This window comes from Xyrauchen texanus, chromosome 43 (assembly GCF_025860055.1).
Source record: "Xyrauchen texanus isolate HMW12.3.18 chromosome 43, RBS_HiC_50CHRs, whole genome shotgun sequence".
NCBI lineage: Eukaryota > Metazoa > Chordata > Actinopteri > Cypriniformes > Catostomidae > Xyrauchen > Xyrauchen texanus.
In genome coordinates, this window is record NC_068318.1 from 27,728,376 (window position 1) to 27,754,442 (window position 26,067).

Consider the following 26,067-nt stretch of genomic DNA (forward strand, 5'->3'; position numbering starts at 1 on the left):
TTAGTGCTGCAAGGTCCAGATGCTGAAAAGAAGCTGAAATATCAATGGCGTTTCCTCTCTTGTGATGAGTAGCTTGGCATCTTTGGAAGCGTACATGGTCCGACTGTAGGTTGGGTGGATGTGTCTGTAGTTGTCGTGCAGAAGAACTTTTTCATCTGCATCCTCTTCCGTGGAATATATTCCAATCACAAACTGTTCAAACTGACAAAAGAAAGCAAATCTTTATTTCAATTCACTTGTTTAGAAACAACATTTATGTTTGTCATAAACGACATTTTCAAGGTGTGTTCAATGACCAGCATCCAAATATGCATACTTCCCTACTATATAGTATGCAAAACGTAGTATGCCAGTGGACTAGGGTGTCAGAATTCTCAAAATAAAAACAGTAGGCGAGAAATATGTGGATGCTTCAACCGTATCTGCCGAGATTCCGAGGTACGCATCCACATGACACTTTACTTATTTTAACTGTAAGTAATTATGCCAAGAAAGTTGTTCTTAAATTGTACTTGCTTAAGAGAACCAGAGTAGAACTTTAGCACAGTTTTTGTTGCTATGGCATATATTCGGGTCACAGTTCTTGATAAAGTATGTCCAGGAAGTGGATTTCCAGGGGAAGAGTCATTTATATTTATGTCAAAAGTACCTGATTGTTTAGGGTTAGATTTAGGGGTAGCGTTGTCTTAGGTAGCACTTTGCTGATGACTATTATGGAATCGTCCAATCAAGTAACACTCTCCTTGTGAATGTTAATGATTCTTCCCCTGCCATCCTGCTTTTCGGAAATTCACGGCTGGGAATGTATTCCTACTGCTGACCTGCATACCTAAAGAGCGCAATTTTTAATGGCCAAAAGTATGTTCTTCATTCATCAAAAGTAGTGCATACTATGTCAGTACACAAATTTGGATGCAGCAATAATCTATGCAAGTATGCAACTTCTGACATGAATCGTTGCCGAAAGCACTGCAAGCATGCGGTTCCGTTGTACATACTAGCTCTCAGGGGGCGAAAGAATTTCCTTGAAATATCTGCACCATTAAACCGGATGTGTTATGATCCAGATAGCTAGCTAAAACAACAATTGAACTAACTTTTAATACATTTACTCTATATTCTAACCAGAGACGGTACACTGGCAAGGAGACCAGAGGCTGTTGTTTTGACTGGATGTCAAAGGAGGAGATGCTTCTGTAGCCTGAATAAACTGCTTTTGAGGAAATAGCTCATCACTTAATTACTTCACCGGCTGTCTAACTTTTTGTAAGTGAACTTCGTGTGGAGTTTACTACGATTTATAAGAGAAGTCAGACAATTTTGCGACAGTAGGTTTTCAGTTTACGGCTCTTCCCATTCATTACACTCTGAAGCAGTTCCTTGATGTCAAGGTCATTATATGATTGTCTTAGAAGACTCATGTGATCCAAGTTGACCGTTGTGCTCTCTTCTATGGTAGGGGTGGTATCCCCTTATATAAAAGAATCTCTGTTCAAACTGTTGCTGTACCAGGACGGTAGTTGACCTGACCTAGAAAACTGACTGTAGTATGTAATGCACGTTGTAGTGACCTTGCAGCAACGCTGAACATCTACAGCGTACTTGCTTTACATTATGAATGTTTCAGGCCTAAGTAATACATGTTCTTACCTCAGTACACGAAATAAAAATGGGAACTTTATACACGGTCCACAAAACCACCTGTGAATAGGGTGGCATTGTGAGACTGCCATGATAACGGGAACACTGCGACAAGTTGTTCTGAGGTAACAGATCAATAAGAGGAAATGGTCTGATCGATTTCATTTGTCCTACAAGAAAACAACCAATATTTGGATTAAGCTTCCACAGAGACTCTGCATTTTATTACAGTATCACCTGTTTTAGTCTCAATCACAGTTTAGTCTCAACCGACCCTTGTAGGTGACAGAAGGAAGTACACTTGCGATGGGCTGGAAGTTTTCATTGTGCAAAAACACCTTTGGAGTGAGATAAAACAAAACATTAACCAATAGCTGTAGTATTGTTTGAGCAGGCATGTAATATACTGTGACAGTACATGGTTTCGGATGCAGAGCATGTCTTTAGAATGACAGAATTCTCTTGGCTTTGTCAAGTCAACATGATAACCCTATGCCTTACATCAATGAAGACTCCAAGCACAGCAAGGCCAGTTGCATCCTCCAGTGCAAACGTCAAGTTTGGATGTGTGGATTTAATGTTGACTATGACTATGTCCATCTGTGAATGAAAAAAACATACAAAACTGTGATGTGATCGTCGGTACTTTTTAGTTTATTAGTTTAGAGATATGGTGAAATAAATGCCCAAACCTCCATAGGAAACCTCATGTTGTCCAAGGTGTGTTCCAAGGATCCATTGGAGGAGGCACTTCCCCAGTGGAAATGTAACTGGATGGTGCGATAAGTTCCAGGAAGTCCTCCGCCACTCACCTGCATATGGTTACCTTATATGGAGGCACTTAACTCCAGGTTGTTCCGGGGGGATTGTCCATGTAATAAGTGCACTGTAAGTCGCTTTGGATAAAAGTGTCTGCCAAATGCATAAATGTTACCGACCCCAGAACAACTGCACAAAAAGACATGGTTTTCCAGTCAAAAAACAGCTGAACACAAATGAAGATTTTTAGAAAGATATCTCAGTTCTGTAGGTCCATACAATGCAAGTGAATGGGTGCCAAAAATGTATAGCTCCAAAATGCACATAAGCATAGGTGTGAAACACTTCAGTATTTAAGTCCTTTTTTATGATCACTCTCCACTTTCACTTTTTAATTCTTCTTTTATTTTTGGTGATTTGCATTCATCGTGCCTATCACACCTACTGGGGAAGGAAGTGGATTTATAGTAAAAATTGATTTACGTTTTTATATGTTTCTCACTCACACCTATCATATCGCTTCAGAAGGAATGGATTTAACCATTTGAGTCTTATTGATTACTTTTATGCCATACACATCTGGAATGGCATGAGGGTGAGAAAATGATGAGAGAATTTTCATTTTTGTGTGAAGTATCCCTTTAAGCTTCAGTTCCTGTAGTTGGTAGTGTTTGATCCTTGTCGTTTGGTGGCAAGTTCTCTGCAGAACAAAAATGTCCGTTTCCTAATCAGTGGGCGTTACCAAACCGGTATGGCAATTTTTCAACTATCCAATAAAAGTAGGGAATCTCTATGTAGTAGGCAAATCAAGAAAGCAGTTGAAAAAAGCTCATCCCAGTTTGATAACAACCACTGATTGGGAAATGCCCATTTTTGTACTGAAGAGACACCCGTGTTTTTTGGTGTGATGGCCACGTTTCGTATTTACTAGCGATTTTCAAAGTCGGTAAATGTAAGGACGCCTAGTATTTTAAAAATCTGTTCAGATTTTAAATTGTGTAGTATAATCCATCCTTAAAGGATAAAAAAAATACACTCACCTGAGTGACCCTGATTTATCAGCTTCCAATGACCTTTATGGGTCAAATTAAAACCCTCCAGATGCAAAGAGTCAAAAGAATCGTTCTTAATCAACTGATGGTCCAGGTTAATCGAAGAATGATGGCTGTACTGAAGAGGATGGCAGGAAGGGTAGCTGTCACCCCATGCATATGGATCTAAAAGGTAAAATGTGGTCTCTTTGGTTACCATTAAAGTTGTCATTGAAATACTATGACAAAAATGGTTGGTGTTGTCATTATGAATAAATACTAAAAAACTTGCTAAAACCCCCATAAAAGAAAGATAGCACAAGCATATTTAAGCAAAATGATACATGAAAATACATTTGTTCGATATTATAAAACAACCTATATATTATTTTTTCTACTTTAAAGTAACAGATAACAATTTTTAAGCTTAACCTAAGAGTCCAAATACTTTTTGGGTCACTTTATATAAGAACGTAATTCTTCCAAAACAATATACATTATCTCATCACAACTGTGACAAGTGAAACAATAAATCCTTTATTATGTCACAAACACAGAGGCACTGGTGCCTAATCGCTCAGGGAGAGAGAATTCCCAGGAGGCTTGAGCGATGACTTTTCCATTGGGGAACTGAGTGCTTCCTTCCATTTGGGATTCCCCCGTTGGCCCAAATGACATTTCAGAGAGATTGATCATCAGAATTGACAGGAAAATCTGTGAGTGAGAAGGCACTGAAAAGTTTGAGAGAGTATTCAAAAGAGCCACTCCGGATCAGCATCCTGACACATAATGGAATCAAATAACTCCCAAATCAGCATTAAGACTTCATGCAAATGCATCTTGGCTTCACATAAGGAATCCAAACATATTCGTCCTTCATGGTACAATTTATTTGGCATTTGATTAGATGTACATCTACTTAAGAGTGAAACCAAAAATCCCTGACAAAAAAGCAGTATATGACATAAAAAAAAAGTCAAGAAATTTGACAATAAAATCCATCAACCGTTGCATTCTAAATAAAATATAATGCTTTTTTTCCCTTGTTCCACCAAAGTCTATCTAGAAGAAATTATCTACTTCAAAAACAATTATGCAAATGTAGCAATTGCAAGGAATAGGATGTGTACCGTCCTCATTTTGTAGACAAGCAAAGCAGAAATGAAGAGTCCAACAGCAGAGGAGTACAACTCTCTCTGCATGCTCAAAAAGAGTAAAACATGCAACCACAGGTCTGCAAACCTTCAACCAATCCACACACTTACATTTCACACACACACACTAGAAAATAAAAACTTATGTTCACAGGACTGTCTGTGCTGATGAGACTTAAAGGGATATTTTCACCCCCAGATTTAAAAAGTCTATCATCACATACTCATGTGATGTTTCAAACATGTATGAATTTCTTCAGTGAACATAAAAGGAGTGTTTAGGCAGAATGTTATCCTCAGTCACCATTCAATTTCACTCTATGGGAAAAAGGCAACGAAAGTACATGGTGACTGAGCCTGTTAGTGCTTAAAGGGACAGTTCACCCACAAATTAAAATTCTCTCATGATTTTCTCACCCCATGCCATCCCACATGTGTATGGCTTTCTTCTGCTGAACACAAAAAGAGGTATTTAGAAGAATATCTCAGCTTTGTAGGTCCATAAAATGCAAGTAAATGGAGACCAAAACTTTAAAGCTCCAAAAAGCACATTATGGCAGCATAAAAGTAACCCATAATTCTCCAGTGGTTACATCTACATCTTCTGAAGTCATATGTTAGATGTGGGTGAAATACAGATCAATATTTATGTCCTTTAACATTCTGCCAAACATCTCCTTTGTGTTCTGCAGATGAAAGTCATACAGGTTTGGAACAGCATGAGGGTGAGTAAATGACAGAATTAACTTATTGGGTGAACTAAATGCTAGATAAAATAATAATAAAGACTGTACAGTGAAATGTACATGATCCTAGCTGCTCGGAATTATCTCTAGTGTCAGATCCTCAATAATGTTGGTGCTGGACACAGTGTCAAATGGCTAATAAATCTTTAGCAAAGTAAAAGGGATCTATCAGGAAAATTCACATTAATTTGTCTTTGTACTTTGAGCCCAATAGAGTTGAATTGTGTGCCTTTTAATGTGCCACAACGACTTCAGCTTTATCAGAAACACCTGATTGTCTTTAGTATGGGCTTTTTGTATAAAATTTGGCATGTTCCAGAAACGATGCACATAGGTACATATTTTTAAAACAAACTATCCCGCAGGTTCATACATAGCTTATGCATTTCATTAATAACATGTTTCATTAACTGGAAAATTTTAGGAAATGAACAGTCTGTTTTGAAAATTATTTAAAGATGAAAACGGAACAGTTTTGCTCTTACATAGTATGCATTTCTAAGTTCATATGTGCAAATATACCCTCACATTTACTTAGTGTCAAGTAACAATTGGTGAACGTGTTTGTAACTTGCATCGGAACAATATTCAGATCAGAGTACTTGACTTAAGGTTACTGAAAATTAAAAAGGGAACCATACGCACACAACAGTCACACCAACAGACCAACCATGAATGCAAACCTCATAATTAATCTTAGCAAAATCTAGACACTTAAATACTATAAACTCAGGAACAAGATGAAATTGATATTTCAAACACCGTATTTGCTTCAACATACCTTTTAGATCGGATTAAGAGGCAAAAATGTGTGGAGAATATTACAAAATCATCATCAGATTTCTAACTGAGCGGATACATTCTGAATTCAAAAATGTAAATAAATGTAACTAGTGCCTCACTTTTTGGGTAAATCTCATAGAGGAGCTATCAGGTCATATTTCATTACAAAATTCTTCCTTGAAGAAAATGAAGCCTGTTTTTAGGACAATTAACATTTTTGCATTGTGACATTATGACAATATCATAAGTATTTCCCCCAAATTTCTTATTACAGTACGGTAATACAAAATTAAATGTCGTACTCATTTTTGTTATACAGTAATTAAAATCATCCCATCAGGAATTTGGACACTATTTATTATTAAAATTATTAGATTAAGGACAACATGTACTACAATTACACATTTAGCAGATGCTTTATTCCGAAACGACTGAAGTGGCGTTCACACCAAACACATTTTTGCGTCCGTCTGTGCTGATTTTCAATAGTTTTTCTGTTAACGTCCACACATTTTACAGTTCTCAGCACACTTTTTTTAAGACGCCATGTCAAGTTAAAAATTACTTCAACTTTTAAAAACACGACTCGAGACACCAGTGTTCTAATTGTTGTGCTGTCTTGCTTTTATCTATTTTCATGTAAGAATGCATTTGGTCTGAACAGCCCTTGTAGTGCATTTAAGGTATATATTTAATCGGAATGCATGTTCCCTGGGAATCAAACCTGTGATCTTGACATTACTAGCACTTTGCTCTTCATTGTTTGCTTAATTGCCATCAGGGCTGGACTGGGAAGAGAAATCCGCTCGGGATTTTACATGGCATCTGGCCCAAAACTTGTGGGGTTCTGCATATCGCGGCGCCCTTTTGTGGTCTGTTCTGCATAAAGCAGCGGCTCATATTAGCTTATCACGGCCCATTCCACGGTCGACCCAAAGGCCCGCTCGGTTCTCCCAATGGCCAGTCCACCCCTGATCAGCCCCAAAGCGTGCCAGCCCACCAGGAAAATGCCCGGTATGCCAGATTACCAGTCCAGCCCTGATTGCCACAGAAATAATGTCACAATTCAATAAATCTTAATGGTTCTAAAAATCAGCTTCAATTACTTTATGCAAAATATAATTTCTCACTTTTTTCCTTTTTATTTTGGGCAAAATTATGACCCGTGGGATTCATGAGATTCACCCCTTTTTTGAGGTGAGCAAATATAACATCAATCACTGTGACAATACAACAAAGTCTGTTTTAAAGAAGCACGCCTCCCAAAAGAATAGCAAATGCTTCAAGGTTAATGGTGACATTCCAAAAATTTCCGCAATGGATTTGCATTGCCACGTCACAGCAGGATATTTAAAAGTCGTAGCAGAATGCTGACCGAAAAAAATTTGTACCGCAAAGTTTCTTCATTTTTCAAGTTTGAGCTACTGATCCAACAGACAAAAATGTAAAAACCAGACATCACAAAATCCAGATAAGGACACAATATTGCTCACATCCAAACGGATCCATCCTTTAAAGGGGCGTTCACATTGACAGTGATTAAAACACTGGATGTCTTTGTGTGGTTGGTTTCTAGTATCGAAATTTATCCGGCGGCAGATCACTGTCTGAACTCCAACTAGTAGTTGGCGCTTTGCGTCGATGCTAATTCGCACAAAGTTGAGTTCCGTTTCAACTTTGCTGCTTTGCCATGGTCTCTGTTGCTCATCGCGCTGGAAATTGCTCACTGGAAATTGCTGTTCATGTATACGCCCCTTTACACTTCTCAGAGACATATGGACAGGGCAGGTGTTAGGAATACAGGAGGGCAGGCGAAAACCACCCAAAATAGCCTGAGAAAGGGTTTGGTGGGGTCAGTTTGGACAGAGCAGATTAAGTCAAGGAAAAATAGCTTCTTCGTGCCAGGAAAACAGACACTCTGTGTGCAATTTCTGTGAGAATGTTAGGTCTGTGTCACTACATCACTAAGGCCTAAATGTCTTTTCATCAAGCAGTTCATTCTCTCAAAGTGAGGTGATTGACACATGCCAGTGTAAACCTCAGAGAGAGAGAGAGAGACAGAAAGAGTGAGAGAGTCGAATGTGTATCAGAGTAAGCTTATATCAAGTTCAAGGAATAGCTCACCCAACAACACATTTTGTCATAATTTATGTTGTTATGAACATGTATGACTTTTGAACACAAAAGATATTTAGCAGAATGTTAATGGTGCTCTTTTCCATACAATGAAAGTGGGTGGTAACCAGGAGATGTCAAGCTCTTAAAAGGGCAAAAAGCACCATAAAAATTTCATAAAAATAGTCCATACAACTTGTGAATTGTACTGTATTCCCAGTCTTCTTAAGATATAAGAGCATTCACTTTGTGTCAGGAACAGACTGAAATTTAAGTCTTTATTCACTTGAAACCATTCCTAACCTCAGTCTCAGTCACCATTCACTTTAGTGTTTGGAAAAGAGCAGCGTGGACATTTTGCTATTAATAACTTATTTTGTGTTCCATGGAAGTTATATGGGTTTCCAAAGACATGAGATTGAGTAAATGATGACCGCATTTTCTTTTTAGGTGAACTATCCTTTTAAGTGACGAAATGGAGAACTCAATCAAGGGCCGAAGGAAGTATTTACACAATGTGATGCTCACACTGAAAAAACAGAGGGTTACCCGATGAAAACAAACTTGAATAGTCTTTCTTTAGAGTTTAAAGTCTCCACTCTGAACCTCCAAAGTGTTATTGAGTCCTATAGCCTCCAATGCCTTAATTCCTAGTGAAGTGACCAGTCTCGGCATGTGCGGCTTTCTGATCTCTGTATTTCTCCTTCTCTATACCACGGTGCTCAGTGACGGGCCACTGGTGCAGTCTGCGGTGGAGCTCTGTGTGATACTGTTCTCTGATTCGCTTGGAGAGTCTGGAGACACCAGTAGGGTGCTGCTGTCGATGGAGTCCTCGCGCTCTTCCAGGAGCTGTGGTGGGGCGGGCGTCTGCTCGGAAAAATCCCTCTGGAGACAGTCGGCCGCGGTGCTCATATGCCCGGTCGCTAGAGGAACTCTGGTCCGCCCTGCAGAGAAAAGGAATGAATGAAAACATTCACAAATTGGAGCTGCCTTGCTGTCTACAATAATTTCTTGCATTCTAAATAGCTATCTGCGCAATTGAATGCATGTGCTTTTTTTCTTCTTCGATTTTCTCCCCAATTTGGAATGCCCACTTCCCAATGCACCCCAAGTCCTCATGGTGGAGTAGTGACTCGCCTCAATCCAAGTGGCAGAGGATGAATCTCAGTTGCCTCCGCGTCTGAAACCGTCAATCTGCGCATCTTATCACGTGGCTTGTTGAGCGCGTTACCGCGGAGACATAGTGTGTGTGGAGGCTTCACGCTATTCTCTGCAGCATCCACGCACAACTCACCACACGCCCCACCGAGAGTGTAGCACATCATAGCGACCACAAGGTTACCCCATGTGACTATAAAATATGTGTATAAACAATATTTACATTAAATAAAGTAGGGCTGTCAATCGATCATTAAAAACAAAAAAAAAATCTAATTAATTCCATGATTATGGAATGGCGATTAATTAAATTACTCGCATATAAAAATACTTGCTAAAGAAAGCCCCTCAAATATTTATTAAATATATAATAATCAAATTATCTTGAATAGTTATATTGAAATAATAAAAAATATAATATATATTATAATAATTCAGATAATTAAAATGCATTACCATTAAATGGTAAATGGTCTGCATTTATATAGCGCCTTTTTAACCTTAACGGTATTCAAACCGCTTTACACTGTGAAACATTCACCCATTCATACACATTCATACACCAATGGCGGCAGAGATGCCATGTAAGGTGCTAGCCTGCCATTGGGAGTAACTTGGGGTTCAGTGTCTTGCCCAAGGACACTTCGGCATGAGGAGTCATGTGGGCCGGGATTCGAACCACCAACCCTGTGTTTAGTGGCCGACCCGCTCTACCAACAGAGCCACAGCCGCCCCGTTACCATTAATGTGGTATGTCACATGCTGTCATGGGTGTCAACCAAGCCCAAGTGCGTTTTGTTCTTTGTACAGCTGCATGTTGCCTATGGAGCTGGAGTTTTGCTTACTGCCCCCTACTGAAAACAGGTGGTACTTCAAGCTTGAATATTAGGAATATTCACGATCTGGGGACATAATTGCGTTAATTTGTTTAACGCGTTATTTTTTTATACAATTAATCAGACCGAATTAACACGTTAAACGGACAGCCCTAAAATAAAGATCAAGGTGGTACTTCAAGCTTGATTTGTTCAGATGGTAAGAGAATACCTTATTCTTTTATTATTTGCATATTTTTATGCATTATTTTACATATGATTAATCACACTAAATAAGCATGTTAAATTGACAGCCCTAATTTTTGCAATACATTCTAATATTATTAAAATCCATCTTTGGCCATTCTTAAAAATCATCTTTGGGTAAAATTGGTAATTTGTAAACGCATACCGAGGTCCATATAGAGGATGCTGTCTGGGTTGATGGAGGCCTCATACGAAGGTGGAGGATCATCAGGGTGGTGAATATCTGGGTATTTGTAAGCAGCATAAGGGGGTGGTGGCTCCTGGAAGTGAAATGCACCCCCCTCACCATCATCGGAGAGGTGTAGAGGCGTCAGGCCTGTTCCAAAGGCATCCGGCCCGTAGTCAAATCCAGGAACCCTCCGACCCAGATTAAAATGATGCACTGTGAAAAATTACAAAAATTAATTCAGAATTTTTTTTTGCATGCAACTGTACAAAGAGGAGGTCATGTCTGAAGTTTGATGAATTCTATCACACTTGCATAACTTACGGTTGCCTCCGATTAGGGTTTCGATGCGTTCTCGCCGCCGCTGCCTCAGTCTGTGCACCATGAAGAGCAACAGAGAGAGGATGAGGAAAGACGAGATGCAGCTCACGATGAGACGCATGCCACTGGCCATAGAGTCAAACAAACTGCTGCCATCTGAAAACAAAAAACACCACAACTGAGATTTGTCTGTTTCTATCAGAGCATCAGAGATATTACAATTCCTCCATTTTCAGATTCCTAACATCATCGCTTTCCAAAGTATGCAGTCCTGAAAAGCATTTTTGAAAGTCTCAGTTTTAGGTGGAGGAAAACGCTGTTCTAGCATGGATAAGAGGCATGAACATAGCAAAATATATGCATTTTCAAACAAAAACTCTGTTGTGACTATTTTGGAATGGAATACCAGCATCCTACACAGTATATACTGCATTCTGCCTACTATTTACTGTATTTTCTTTATCCCCTTTTCTCCCAATTTGGAATGCCCAATTCCCATTACTTAGTAGGTCCTCATTGTGGTGCGGTTACTCGCCTCAATCCGGGTGGCGGAGGACAAGTCTCAGTTGCCTCTGCTTCTGAGACAGTCAATCCGCGCATCTCATCACGTGGCTCACTGTGCATGACACCGCAGCGACTCGCAGCATGTGGAGGGTCATGCTACTCTCTGCAATCCACGCACAACTCCCCACACACCCCATTGAGAGAAAAACGAATTGCGACCACAAGGAGGTTACCCCATGTGACTCTACCCTTCCTAGCAACTGGGCAAATTTGGTAGATAAGGAGACCTGGCTGGAGTCACTCAGCATGCCCTGGATTCAAACTCACGACTCCAGAGGTGGTAATCAGCGTCAATACTCGCTGAGCTACCCAGGTCCCCCTGCCTACTATTTACTGTTAAAAAAAAGTATCTTAAATAAGCAGTATGTGCAACAATATATGCTTTAAATATTATGCTTCATTTTCATCATATGACCAGTCAACACTGCATGTTTAATTCAGTGAGTGGAGTTCAATTACTGTAGTTAATCCAATTTTCCATGAAATGTCTTAAAGAGATGAAAGTTCCCCAAAATGAAAGTTATGTCACTATTATTCACCCGTATGTCATTCCAAATTTGTATTGCTTCCTTTCTTATGTTCGAGAAAAGATATTGGGCAGAATGTTAATGAATGACGACTTTGAAACAACATGGGTGAGTTTTGGGTGAACTATATATCCTTTGCAAATCCAATCAAATATTCTGTAAAGAAGTTGATGTTTGGTTAATAAAGCTTCTGGTTTATTCATCACAATGGAAATGGTCAAGTCAAGCTCATTGTCTTCTGGGATACATTATCCTATGCATTGTGATCTGCTACTGAACATTTAAGGCAAATGTAGTAGGTCAACTGTGTATTCCGGGCATATAGGAACTTTGCATACTGTGCACAGAATCCACACTGAAACAAAAAGTAGCATGTCTTTTCAAAGATACCCCGCCATTCTACATCTACAATGTGAGCGTGAGCAGCTCCACCTAGTGTTGAGGTCTGAACACTTGTGGGTAAAAACTGTACCAGGATCCAAGCAGGTGAACTTGCAACACTCTTTGGGGTCCTTGCGGAAATGCTGACAGCCCTGTGGGCGTTCACACAGGGCAGCCACACACATCTCTGGCTCGCCGTCGTGGCAAGTGCAGCTCAGACAGGGGTCGTCCCCTTTAGGTGTGAAATAATAGCCTTCATTCACTACATTGTCTTTGATGTCTACACATGTTTGCCCTGTTAAAGAAACAGAGGGATTGGAGATTAGTACTTAGAACAAATATCACCTGTCTGCATTTATATACCAAGTGTACACACCAAGTATACTATATAGTCAGTTAATTGTAGCATGTTGCTAATACTGTCTTATAGTCTTTTACTTTCGAACTGTAATTTTCTGAAAATATTAAACATCCTGTGCACAAATGTGTTAAATGTCTGCACTGTAGATTTCTGAAGTCTTTCATATTTTATCCATGGCCCTGCAATGTGTAAAAAAACAACAATAAACCTGACTTTAACTATTAGTACTAGAGGCTAATTGTGGAATCGACACCTCTAATACAAATATGAATCAATATTGTCGATAATGAAAGATTTAGATACAGCATAGTCCCATGTAATTGTTTTTTTCCACCACTAGAGGCCACTGTTACAATGTGTTAGAACCAAACCGTTCTCCCTCGCAAGCCAACAGTTTTTGCAGATAACGTATAGTTCTATAAAAGCAACTATCAGCACCGATTAATTGTAAAACTGATATATCGGACTCTCTCTAATTTGCAGTAGCATAATTAAGTCTGCCTGATTTAAACTGGGCTATCAGCAGCTATACAATCACAAATACAGCATTAAAAACATGAATGCATTTTAAGTTTTTATTCTATCAAACAATGTTTTTATGTTGACATGGCACAGAACGTACTTCTTTTGCAGAGGAAAGGGAATTTTTTGTAGCAGTTTTCAGCATGCCAGCTGTGCAAGCCTCGCTCGTTCATGCTCTTGATCTGAAAGCGTTGCAACTGAGCACAGAACACGTTGTCCTGGGTGGGATTTGCCTCACCGAAGTTAGCCAGCCCCTCCGGAGGCAAAAACACCTGCATGGATCCTAAAAGGAACAGTCAGATAAAAGAGCTACAGTTTTAGGTTCTATGTCATAAAATCCACATGACAGCTGGAGATTACAATTCCTAAGTAAATACAGTATATGAATGCAAATGGAGCTTAAAACCCTTCAAAAATCAAAATGAAAGTTGTGTGTCTTTTAGACCATTTCTGTTAGCTATGAAGCCATCTAGAGTATATGCTAGTGCGCTGCTAATTTACAGTCAATTTACGAACCAAAAATTATTGGAAATTATTGGAAAAACTTCCCATTTCAATATAAAACACATCAACACAGGAAAGAACACTGCACTCTTCATTTAATGGGTCTTAAACTAAATAGTTATTTGTAAGAACATGCATCTGTGACAAAACCAACCTTTGTACGCCACTTCCCAACGGCCTTCCAGAGAATGATTCTGGCTAGTAATCACATACTGATATCCCACCCAGAACCTGCAATGACAATGTACATCCACAGTGTGAGAATACAAAACATTCAACTGCAAAGTACAATCTTTTCCTCAGAAGACAGACTCACTTGCACTGGTCCTTTCGTTCGCACACTTTCTCGTCAAAATCCACCTCGATTTTGAGGATGAACTGCAACTCCTCGTTGGTGCCGAACGTAGCGAGGGAGCCGTTGACTTTCTGGCAGGTTTCCACCGCCTGCCAGTAGTTTTCGCTCCTCAGGTACACTTTATAACAGCTTGCTGTTTTTTCATAATGGTGCCAGCCGCTCGGACACTTCACTGTGTGTGGAAGGGGGAATTTTATTAAATACAAAAATAAGATTTAGAGTGAGCAAGATGTTTTCATAGAATTATTTTTCCTCCCAGGGATTTGGGAAAGAGTTTGAATCAGCATTGCCTTAGTACAAACTGCAACAATAACAGCACACTTTTTCAGTGGCGTTGGGCTTTCCAAAAAATATTTTTTTTTCAATTATGCATGCAAAACTGTTGATATTAGGTGAACGTTGGCTTGCTTATTGTTGGAGCCAAATAGACATTTCTATTGATTTAAGGAATTATGTATTATTTGCTGAGTGATGATGCTGATTATAATTTAATGCGACAATGGTTGAACTGTAATATGTATACTGATTTATATTGTTTATTTAAAACTTTAATTTAAATTGTATTGTTATTGAAAGGAACATGGTGGTTATTTTGGACATATCTCCTTTTGTTGTCAGGTGAGCAGGTAGCCACCTCCTACCTTGCACGGTAACCAGCCAGGTGTGCAGCCATACGGTTTTTGACCGCATTTCATTTGAATTTAAATAAAATATGTTTCCTTTGGATCGTATCATATTACCACATGTCTACAGGAACGCTGATAAGATAAACAGAACTTAATTTGATTTTGTTGCTTGAAGAATTAAATAAACTACAAAGAATGGAATAAATTTGGATTGTTGGAGTGTTGGAGTGGACGTGGAAATGAAAGAGTCAACCATAGAACACCTCAAACCTACACGAGTGAATTGTTGGTTGCTCTTACACTAATTAAATGTGAATGTATAACACTTATAAAATGGGAAATTCAAAACTTAACTTTATACAGTATACGCTATATGTTTTAGGCCATGTCCACATTAAAGTTGCGTTCACACTGCCGGCGAAACGCAGCGACAAAACAACCTCATCTCATTCATTTTCAATGAGAGCTGGCGAAATACGGCGACATGAGCGATGGCGACCAGATGTGGGCGTGTCCAGTGACGCAACAAAGTTGAGAAATACGAGAGAAGATGGTGGAGTTCACATGATCCTTCTCTCTCTCAGCTCCTACAGTGACGGAATGATGGAGGAAAGGCTACTTTTCATACACACCACTAGCGACCTAACCGCCAGCCACTAGCGACAAGCAGCTACAAAATTGCTGGCTGTGTGAACGCAGCTTAATACTTTTTCGCTTAAAAAGCATTGATTTTGGTATGTTTGCACCTCTCATCCTCACTGGTATGGTGTTTCCCTCCACTGAAAACAAAAAAAAATGTAAACGCTCTCTAGTGCCACATAATTTGAACACTTTGGATGGCATTAAAAAATTAAAACAGAGTTTTCAATCTCTACTTAAAGTGAAATAATGTGGATGCAGCCTTAAGTGGATATTTATACTTGGTCCATTTTTTTTTCCACTCTTTTACTAGGGCTGTCAATTGATTACATTTATTATTTTAATTAATTACATGACATGCCGATTAATTAATCGAGTTAATCGCATAGAGTATTTGCTAAGAAAGGTATTAAGGCCTAAGGTAATTCATATAAATAATGCATAATAATTCAAATATTTATAAATATAATATGTCGGGCCTTTAATAAATACGTTTTAAATAAATTGCATTATTGTGGCAGATGAATAAAGAATTGATTAGACCATACAAAAAGTGGCTTAAGAACTCAAAATATTTTTATAGTTTTATTCTCATATCAGCTGACAGTCACATGTTTTGCAATGAGTTCATCATTGTGTCCTGAGGCCTGTACCATGAAGCCGGTTTTAGTGGCTAGCCAGGTAAGTTTTCGATTAGTTTGCCTCAACCCAAGATTTTAGGTACCACGAAAGTTGACCGGCTTTTAGTGGTGTTCATCTCCATAGCAATTTACGCTGCACGGCTAACCTGCTACGTAGCAGGTTTTGTTCTGGATTACAGATCGCTAACAGATGCTGAACCAATCAGCTGTGAGTAAAAAGACATCTCTGACGCAATCATGTCACGCCCATGTGTCTCTTAAAGCACACTTTACAAATAAAATCGACTCTTCATGATAAACTATTTAAGAATCTAAATGTAGATTTTCAGCAGATAGTGTGTTGTATTTTATTTAAAATTGAACTGCTTTTCTTTTACCCTCTTTAGCCATAGCCTAATATATTGTTTATATTTAAAAATATATTTTTTGCTATCTATAAAACAGCCAGTCAGATGGATTAATATGATGCCTGCAAAAAAAATTCAATTTTAAAATATTAAAAGCTCAAGATTGCTATGAAATGGGGTGAATGCCACCCAAACCCCTTCTTTCCTTCATGGGCTTGAGATGAACATACAGTATTTTACTTGAAGTTATAATAATATACACAATAAGCAATATAACAGTACAAAAAATAAGTATTTTATAAAAAGAACAAATATGTCTTATTATTGCACACCAATTTTTGGCATACAGTATTCCAGGTGCTCACTTTTTAATTAATAAATAGTAGCCTTTTCTATTTTTGCTATTTATTTTGTATTTTTTTTAACTAAAGACAATGTACAAATTTTACATCAAGAAAGTGAAATAAAGAACAAAAAAAAAAAAAAAAAACACATTATTTTGAATAACCATTCACAACATATTCTATAAATAACATTTACATGTTATATTTTATTTCAAATAAAGTGGAAAGTTAAGGCATCACCTCTTCTTTTTTTTTATATATATATATTAAATGAGATATGGCATCATACTTCGTATTTTAACAATTTTGCTATTCTCGTGATATACTAACCTGGCCCCTTATCAGGCTAATCAAGACTCCGAGAGGGATAAAGGCCGACTGCGGACGGTGGTGTGACAGAGAGAGAACATTTACGGGCAGCTGTCCGCCCTATGTGTGTGTTTGTGTCTTTTTTCTTCATTGAACTATTATTTACATTGTCAAGCCGGTTCTTGCCGCCTCCTTTCCCTTGGTCCCTTTACAAGTACCTAATCTATTTGGCATGAAATCAGGATCTTTAGCAATTTCTTGTAAATTAACTTTTAATTAATTAATCTTTATTTTTTTCAAACTAACTTCTAAAAATCCTATTAATACAAATATTGAGTTAAATTTGTTGCTTGGTTTGGGTAGGAACAGGGATATACTAGTAGGTTCCCCCATTTGATAAATGTCCATCTTCCTCCATTTCACTTTATATTCTTCATTCATCCAAATCAATATAGGTTTATAATAATTTGTTAAATTTGGGAATTCAGGAGGGAGTTTGAGGCACATTCCAGATGAAACTCGGTCAAGCGTAATTGTAAATTTACTCCACCCAAACAGCGCTACGTTAGCACAGGGAAAATGCGAAACATAACAGCAGATTTGCATAGGCCTTGCGCCGTGCAATAAATAGTATCACATTAAGAAATGCAAGCACGTTGTAGGACAGACAGAACTTTTTGCTTCATTTATTTGATGCAGATTGCAACTAAACACTGACAATAAGTGAAGCTCACGCACCTACGACAAGCACAGAGGGGAAAAATGCACAAAGGTGCACTGGGCAAAGTCACTTGGAATCAAATAATAAATAGCCTTGAAATTCACTGCCCGGCATTAGCATTATCACACAAGAAAACGAACTATTTTTTAGCATATAATGCGGGAATTGAAGATTGATTTATTTCTGTTTGGTGGAGACACTTTTATATGGCCAAGTGTGAATGGAATCTCTTTTTTCAATCAAATAGCAATCCGATCAGTAAAAATGCATAAAGTGACAAAGTATAAATACCCCCAAAGAGATATATATGGAACTTACTGTTGAAGCGCACTGGCTGAGCGACACCCATAACATCCTCCACCGGCTCAAACCCATTACTGAAACGATACCTCTCCTCTTTAATTGCTGCAAGAGAGCAAAAAAATAAAAATAAAATAAAAATAATAATACTTGCACAATGCCCATCAACAAGATACTACAGTGCAGGCTGTGTAAGTTAGACAATGTGATTCCAAGGAAATCCTTTATTTTTATAGGACAGTTAAGAGGGACATATGGTTAAATGAAAGAGGGGTTTGATTGGGACATGTCCCAGACTGGACTCGAACCTGGGTCCCTGTGAGCCAATGGCTCTTACACATGTCATCACTACATACTGAGTTTTGAAAAGTGTTAATTAAGTGTTTAAGTTTATCTTCTATTAAAAGAGACATATGAAGCTCATTTATCTGATAAAAACAAAGAAATTCACACAGGTTAAATAAAGGCCGAAATATCCCAGTCTAACAAATTCAGAACAACAGCCTCTATCTTTATCTTTCAAAAAACATGATTTAGAACAAGTTATTTTCTATGCGGTTCATGGGCTTTGTGTGAGGCAGATCACACTGTGCTTATAGGTGCAAGACAGAGGTCACATGCTCAGTAAATCCGCTCTGTAATTCCAGTTATCCTGTCCAGGATTCAGAGTCAGACACTGAGCACTTCGTCTCATTACGGGTTAAGACATGGAATTAACAGCACACCCTCCACAGGCAAAACAAACAAAAATCTTGAAAGCCAAGTAGGACTGAGCGGTATGATGGTCGAAATATGTCAAGCGGTAGACAGTTTATAATGTGGTTGGAATATCTGCAGATATAAGAACAATTTTTAAATAGGGCTGGTACTGATATAGACTTCCTGATTCGATTCTGATTCACAAGCTCTCAATATGATTCTGAATCAGATTTAGATTCAATATCGATTCATATGGGTATATTTCAGTTAGAATATCCCATTTGCTTATATATGAAATATATACATATTTTTTTTTTTATTTCAGATAATAATGATAATAAAATATGAATTTTACCAATTTTCATAATTTCGGTCAAATTTTAGCTTTATAAATATGAACAAATCCATGCATTCAATCAATAAATCAATCCATCCATCTTCAACTGCTTATCCGAAGTCGGGTCGCGGGGGCAGCAGCTCCAGCAGGGGGCCCCAAACTTCCCTATCCCGAGCCACATTAACCAGCTCTGATTGGGGGACCCTGAGGCGTTCCCAGGCCAGTGTGGAGATGTAATCTCTCCACCTAGTACTGGGTCTTCCCCGAGGCCTCCTCCCAGCTGGACGTGCCTGAAACACCTCCCTAGGGACGCTCCCAGGGGACATCCTTACCAGATGCCCAAACCACCTCAACTGTCAATCAATAAATACCATATGATATTTCATATATTACTTTTTGTTAAATTTGTATTGTTTCATTGCATAATTGGTACTATTTACAAGTATCTATATTGATTTGTTGAACACATGCTAAAACAGGTACTGTGTCTTCAACAAAACATGCATTTCTGTAAAGAGCGCCTTTAAATGAGTGTATGTTAACAAGAGAGACTTGAACGGCTTATTATCACCTGTGCTATGCATGATTAGAATTAAATGTTTATTTTTTTTGTTTTCGATCAACAATTGACTGTAGAGAACAGAGTGTATTAAAAGAGACATAATTCAATGACAAATGGGTTATGTGGATCTTGTCTTTGGACACACGGAACAACTTTTACTCTCAACAGGCAGTGATGGGATCCCACTGCGGAATACTCCACCACTATACTACACAATTACTGGTGAGTGAAATCTAAACATTTACCAGCCAGCTGCCAAATATTTACATTTTAGTCGTGTAGTGCGAAATTTGGTTGCAAAAGCGAGTGATTTCCTCACATTGTAGTGGAGCGTTGCGCATAGATTTATAGATCGATCTTGGAATTTAAGAATAGAGATCATTCAAATGAAGACTGCGATGCATTGGAAAATCGATGTTTTTACTAACCCCTATTTGTAACATTAAAAAAAAAAATCCACAAGTCAGCTTTAAAGGGGTCATGACATGAGAAACCAAATTTGCCTTGATCTTTTGGTATATAAGACTTCTTTGTATCATTAAAACGTCCTGCAAGTTTAATATTTTAAGACGTCCTCCCCATTCTAAACGAATCATTTATTTAATCAAGCTCAAAATACAGCTCGTTCTGAATTCATGGTTAGAAGTGACGTGTCGGTTAGAAGTGACGTAACAGCGTTTGCATATGACCGCCTCCAGCGCAAGACAACTACGCTCATTTCGTATCGCCGTGCGCCTCACAAGTGTTCAGTCGATGGACAGCGAGCTCTGACAGAGACTACTTGTGCACAGGAAAATTACGATGCCACACAGATGTGCTGTTCCTGGCTGTGGTCAAACAAAACCTCTGAATAAGCTGCCGAAAGATCCAGACGTCAGGGAAAAATGGATGCAGTTTATTTTTTGCGGATCGACCCAGTCACGGCAGTGTTAACTTAAGCGTTTGTTCTGTACATTTTAAGGATGACTGTTTTGAGAACAAATCTCAATATGATGCTGGCTTTGCCAGAAAACTGTTGCTCAAAGATAAGTCCCTGCCGACTATTCTGGGAACAACGACGACGCAAACTGTAAGTAATCTATTTTAAACTTTAAACTACTTTTTAAAGCGCAATTTCATTCATTATGAATAATCACAGTGTTTTTACTTAGTTTACTTGCATATTGTTCTGGCTGGGGCGTCAATAATTGATACATAGGCACTGACGGTAGCCAATCATAACACTGGGCGTTAACACTGAAGTCTTAAATGGAAAACGCCCCCAAAACAGACTGTTTGAATCAGAGGATGAGAAACAGGGTGGGAAAAGGTCATAAATCACTAGATTTTAAAAGTTTTTCTTAAAAAAAAATATATTAATACTATAATTGCACCTAAGGGAACATAATAATACAATAAAAAAAACCCATGTCATGACCCCTTTAATGTATGAAACCATTTTTTTTTATTGTAGCAAAAATAACTATTATCTTTATATATACTCTTACCATGTTATATATTTATTTTATTCATTGCACCTACCCTAGAGCCAGGATTGAACATGCTTGTCGAGCACATTTGCAATATGACAAAACAAAACTGAGGCTGAAAGTCAAACTGTTCCCCTTGTGGATAGAAGCATAAGTGTGCTGATTTAAAATGGCTATTGCACTAGAATGTTGTGGAAACAAGCCAGGAAGAGGGCTCTCTCGGTGTGTGTGTACTTACTAGGGCAATCTATCTCATCGCTTTTGTCCTCACAGGCCGTCCAACCATCACACTGCCAGGACAGAGGGATGCACTGCATTTTTCCACTCCGGCAAGCAAACTGGCTTGGACTGCAGCGCAGCTCTAATATACAACATTAAAAACAAAATGTATCTAAGAGACAACCTGCTTCGTCAGAACCCCCATTAGCCTATGTGTGATTACAAGTAAACATTATTTATTATGCAACAGGAAAAGTGTCTTTAGTGCAGTTTGCAAGAGGCAATGACAAATTTAAATGGAACACCAAGTTCCAAAGATGTGTCAAAAACTGGGCAGGTGCAAAGTCTCAAACCAAAACTGTACAAAACAATCTCTATGGCCTTAAAGGTGATGTGTGTAATTTTTTCTCCACTAGCGCCCCAAAACAAAAACGCTCAAATAATGATTTTCAAAAACAATTCCCAAAAACTACTGCCATTAGTCATAAAACAGATAGTCCTGCCCCAATTTGGTTGAGCCAGTATTGCTCGGGCCAGTTGGGAAACGTTGCTCAGACAGAGAAATTATGTGCTATTGCCACAAGAACATATTGTATCATAAAAAACAACATTTCTCCTTTGAGATAGTGACAATTCTAATGCAGGAATGCCGCTTACCTGACAACAGTCTGGCCAGAGCAAGCCGTGGACCTGCGGGGGGCAAGACAACTTTAGTGATTTGAATGGGCTGATTTCAGCAATATCAAGCAAAACACAACCTAGTAGAGAAACTTCTGCAATAACAAACCAAGACCAGCAAGATCTTAAGCATTTATATATATTTTTTTCCAATCTATTAAAGCTTTCTTAAAAAAACAATGCATATTAACAATTGTACATCAACAATGTAGTTTAACATTTTTCTATTTTAGAAGGCTCCAAAGAATTCATGATATATGCATGGTTAAAAAAAAAGGTTCTCTTAACAACAACTGTGAGACAACCATCTAATTTGATCTCATAAATAAAAATTATTTATGTTTTCTGTTAGCAAACACCCTCGTTGCAACACAACCTAATCCCTAAAGCCAATAAACATTATCTTGAGAATAAGCATCTTACAAAGTGATTACATTTTTTTCAAAGGCCTTTTTGGGAGGTGCAGACATTCAGATCAATTACTTACAATTATCAGCCAGGACCTCTCTGACCCATGAGTCTAAAGTTATACCTACACACAAACACCTGAACAATTCAAATGTTTTGAGAAGAGCAGTTTGTTCTCTTCTGTGGATTACCAAGGCCAGATGAGCAGCACATTAACTGCTAAAGCCAGTAAGACCCTTTTGACATGTGAACACCTGTTCAGATGGTAAAACCCCTCTTGTCCATGAGTCTGTGTTCCACTTATCACCTATGACCAAACAGTGGCCATATACACCGATCAGCCACAACATTAAAACCACCTACCTAATATTGTGTAGGTCCCTCTCGTGCTGAAAAAACAGCGCCAACCCGCATCTCAGAATAGCATGATATTCTTCTCACCAGAACTGTACAGAGCGGTTATCTGAGTTACAGTAGACTTTGTCAGTTTGAACCAGTCTGGCCATTCTCTGTTGACCTCTCTCATCAACAACACATTTCTGTCCACAGAACTGCCGCTCACTAGATGTTTTTTGGCACCATTCTGAGTAAATTCTAGAGATTGTTGTGTGTGAAAATTCCAGAAGATCAGCAGTTATAGAAATATTCAAACCAGCCCATCTGGCACCAACAATCATGCCACGGTCCAAATCACGGAGATCAAATTTTCCCACATTCTGATGGTTGATGTGAACATTAACTGAAGCTCCTGATCCATATCTGCAGGATTTTATGTACTACACTGCTGCCACACGATTGGCTGATTAGATAAATCGCATGGATGATTGTTGGTGCCAGACAGGCTGGTTTGAGTATTTCTGTAACTGCTATTCTCCTGGGATTTTTACACTGAATGGTGCCAAAAAACATTCAGTGAGCGGCAGTTCTGGAAATGCCTTGTTGATGAGAGAGGTCGACAGAGAATGGCCAGACTGGTTCAAAATAAATTGCTAATTTGGTACTAGAAAATAATTTGCCATTATATCAAACACAGTTGAAAGTTAAGTTGAAGCATAACATTGTCTTTGTGTTTGTTTTTGAGTTGCCACAGTATGCAATAGACTGGCACGTCTTAAGGTCATTATTACATTTACATTTATGCATTTGGCAGGCGCTTTTATCAAAAGTGATTTACAGAGCCCTTATTACAGGGACAATCCCCCCGGAATAACCTGGAGTTAAGTGCCTTGCTCAAGGACACAATGGTGGTGGTTGTGGGGATCGAACTAGCAACCTTCTGATTACCAGATTACCAGTTATGTGCTTTAGACCACTACACCACCACCACTCCTATAAGGTAAATCATAGGTAATTATTAGGTAAAAAATTGCAAAAAAGAAACAGCTTTCTCTAGGAACTCATCAGTCAATCATTGTTTTGAGAAATTAAGGCTATGCAATGTTTGAAATTGCCAAAAAAAGTGCTACAGGAAGTGTGGGGTGAAATGTCACATGAGTATCTAGACACACTGACAGCTAGAATGCTGTCAGTACACTTTAGTTTAAAAAGTTCTAAAAAAATTTTTTTCAAATTATAATAGTACATTTTCACGTTATTAGTGTCCTGACTACATTCTTGAATGCCAATTTGGTGAATATAAATACCAATTTCTATCAATAAGATCAAAATCTGTACATTATTCCAAACTTTTGGCCAACAGTGTGCATATATAGACACACACAAAACCCTTAATCTGGTGAATATATAGGCTGTAAAAAGTGTAATTTGGTAAATACTTAACTTGAGTGTATTTCAAAATAAGAGTCAATTGTGTGTTTTGGACTAGTTTTTATTTAGAAGTCACACATTATGCACAAAATCTTCTTTATTATTCATATTATTTTTTTAAAAGAAGCTTTTTCAAATGGGTTATTGGCCATTTCCACCAACTTAGTTATCGGTATCGGCACAATCTGCTATCGGTCGACCTATAATTCAAATTCAATTTTAAAAATGCCATTTAAATCGGGGGTCTGCGTAGCTCAGGTTGTAAAGACGCCGAGTCTCAAGTTAGAATCCAGGGCGTGCTAAGTGACTCCAGTCAGGCTTCCTAAGCAACCAATTGGCCTGGTTGCTAGGGTGGGTAGTCACATTGGGTTAACCTCCTCATGGTCACTATAATGGGGTTCGCTCTTGGTGGGGCACATGGTGAGTTGTGCATGGATGCCACAGAGAATAGCGTGAGCCTCCACATGTGCTAGGTCTCCACAGTAACACGCTCAACAAGCCACATGTGCGGATTGACTGTCTCAGACACAGAGGCAACTGAGATTAATCCTCCACCACCCCAACTGAGGCAAGTCACTACGCCACCACAAGGTTTTAGAGCACATTGTGAAATAAAGCCATTTAAAACAAGGAGTTTGACATGTCAGACTGCAATATTCTGCTGCCACACTGACAGATACTTAAAGGTATTACTATTATGACAGGTTATTTCCAACAATTAGACTGTCATGTGCTCAAAAATATATATAAAAAACATTTTGGCAAATTTAATTTATGCATATTAATCCTGAAAAATCTCTCTTTCTGTCAGTCATAATGGATACTGTGTTGCATTCTATGCAAATGCAACGTGGAGACCACCAGAACGGGCCCCCAAACCACATCAGCAAATACAGCACATAACCCAAGCTTGCACTGTAAAATTAAAGACAGAAAGAACATAGGGCCAGCCGCTAATTTAAATAATGTGATCCACTTGGTCGCCTTATATCAATGTGATTAATAAACCTCTCATCAAACCAAACGGAGAGACGTCAGAGCAGACAACAACAGACAATCCCCTCGTCACCTAGATGAGATTTCCCATTCGTATCATTTAGATTCGATCTGTTTGCTCCAGTATCGAGCTGTGGCTTACGAAAAACACTCACGGTGCAATGCAATATCTCATGGAAACGTGTGGCATGCCATTAAAATGCATAAAAGCTTAAAAATGTAATGCACAGTTCAACTGGAGGATAAATCATAACATCGAAGTGGTTATTATAGGCCCAAACGGCCTGCGCGAGCTCCGCAGTTCGTGCATCGCGTGCCATTTCTCTAAGTCAAGCGATAAAAAATGATACAATTGTATCAATCATCCGCCCAGATCAAAGACATTCGCCGCAGGATCAGACAGAAATGCCGCCTGATTATTCTACCTTTATAACCCCATTTGCAAGCCTTAAACCATTCCAGTAAACCATACTTTCTACATAGAAAATCGATGTATTAATGCAATACCCTTTTACCTGTTAATGTCAGAAAAAAGAGGAGAAGCACAAAACCACCGCTGTCAGCTTTCGGCAACATTTATCCTCCATTCATGTTAGCTTACACCGGAGAAAATGTACACAGAGAAAACGCATTTATGGCACCAGCCACAATGTTACAAAAATAAATCCAACCGCGCACTGTTTTGGGTGGCGTGTATATTCCGTCGATGATAAATATGTTTTAATATTCAGATGTGTTTATTTCAGGTTGATAGGGTGTACATATAGTGTCATCTGTGGTTGTTTCCTCTGGCTCGGTCAACGGGTTTAGGACGGATAAAAAAAACAAGATGGCT

General features: G+C 38.5%; 2 protein-coding genes across 2 annotated transcripts; both read right to left on the bottom strand.

Annotated features, from left to right (window-relative positions):
* Positions 1-2,468, bottom strand: LOC127635763 (carbonic anhydrase 4-like; the record flags this gene model as incomplete). Its single annotated transcript, XM_052115987.1, has 5 exons — positions 1-201; positions 1,651-1,811; positions 1,916-1,979; positions 2,131-2,241; positions 2,334-2,468. Coding segments are annotated over 5 exons (672 nt in total), but the record flags the coding sequence as incomplete, so codon positions are not given.
* Positions 2,469-4,299: 1,831 nt separating this feature from the next.
* Positions 4,300-26,067, bottom strand: LOC127635861 (integral membrane protein DGCR2/IDD-like). Its single transcript, XM_052116109.1, has 11 exons — positions 25,748-26,067; positions 22,041-22,073; positions 21,403-21,525; positions 18,116-18,202; positions 14,132-14,342; positions 13,970-14,046; positions 13,412-13,594; positions 12,520-12,723; positions 10,960-11,112; positions 10,615-10,851; positions 4,300-9,173 (listed from the first exon to the last, which is right to left on the bottom strand). Exons 1-11 carry the CDS (start codon positions 25,806-25,808, stop codon positions 8,938-8,940), a joined length of 1,605 nt encoding a protein of 534 aa, XP_051972069.1. The 5' UTR covers positions 25,809-26,067; the 3' UTR covers positions 4,300-8,937.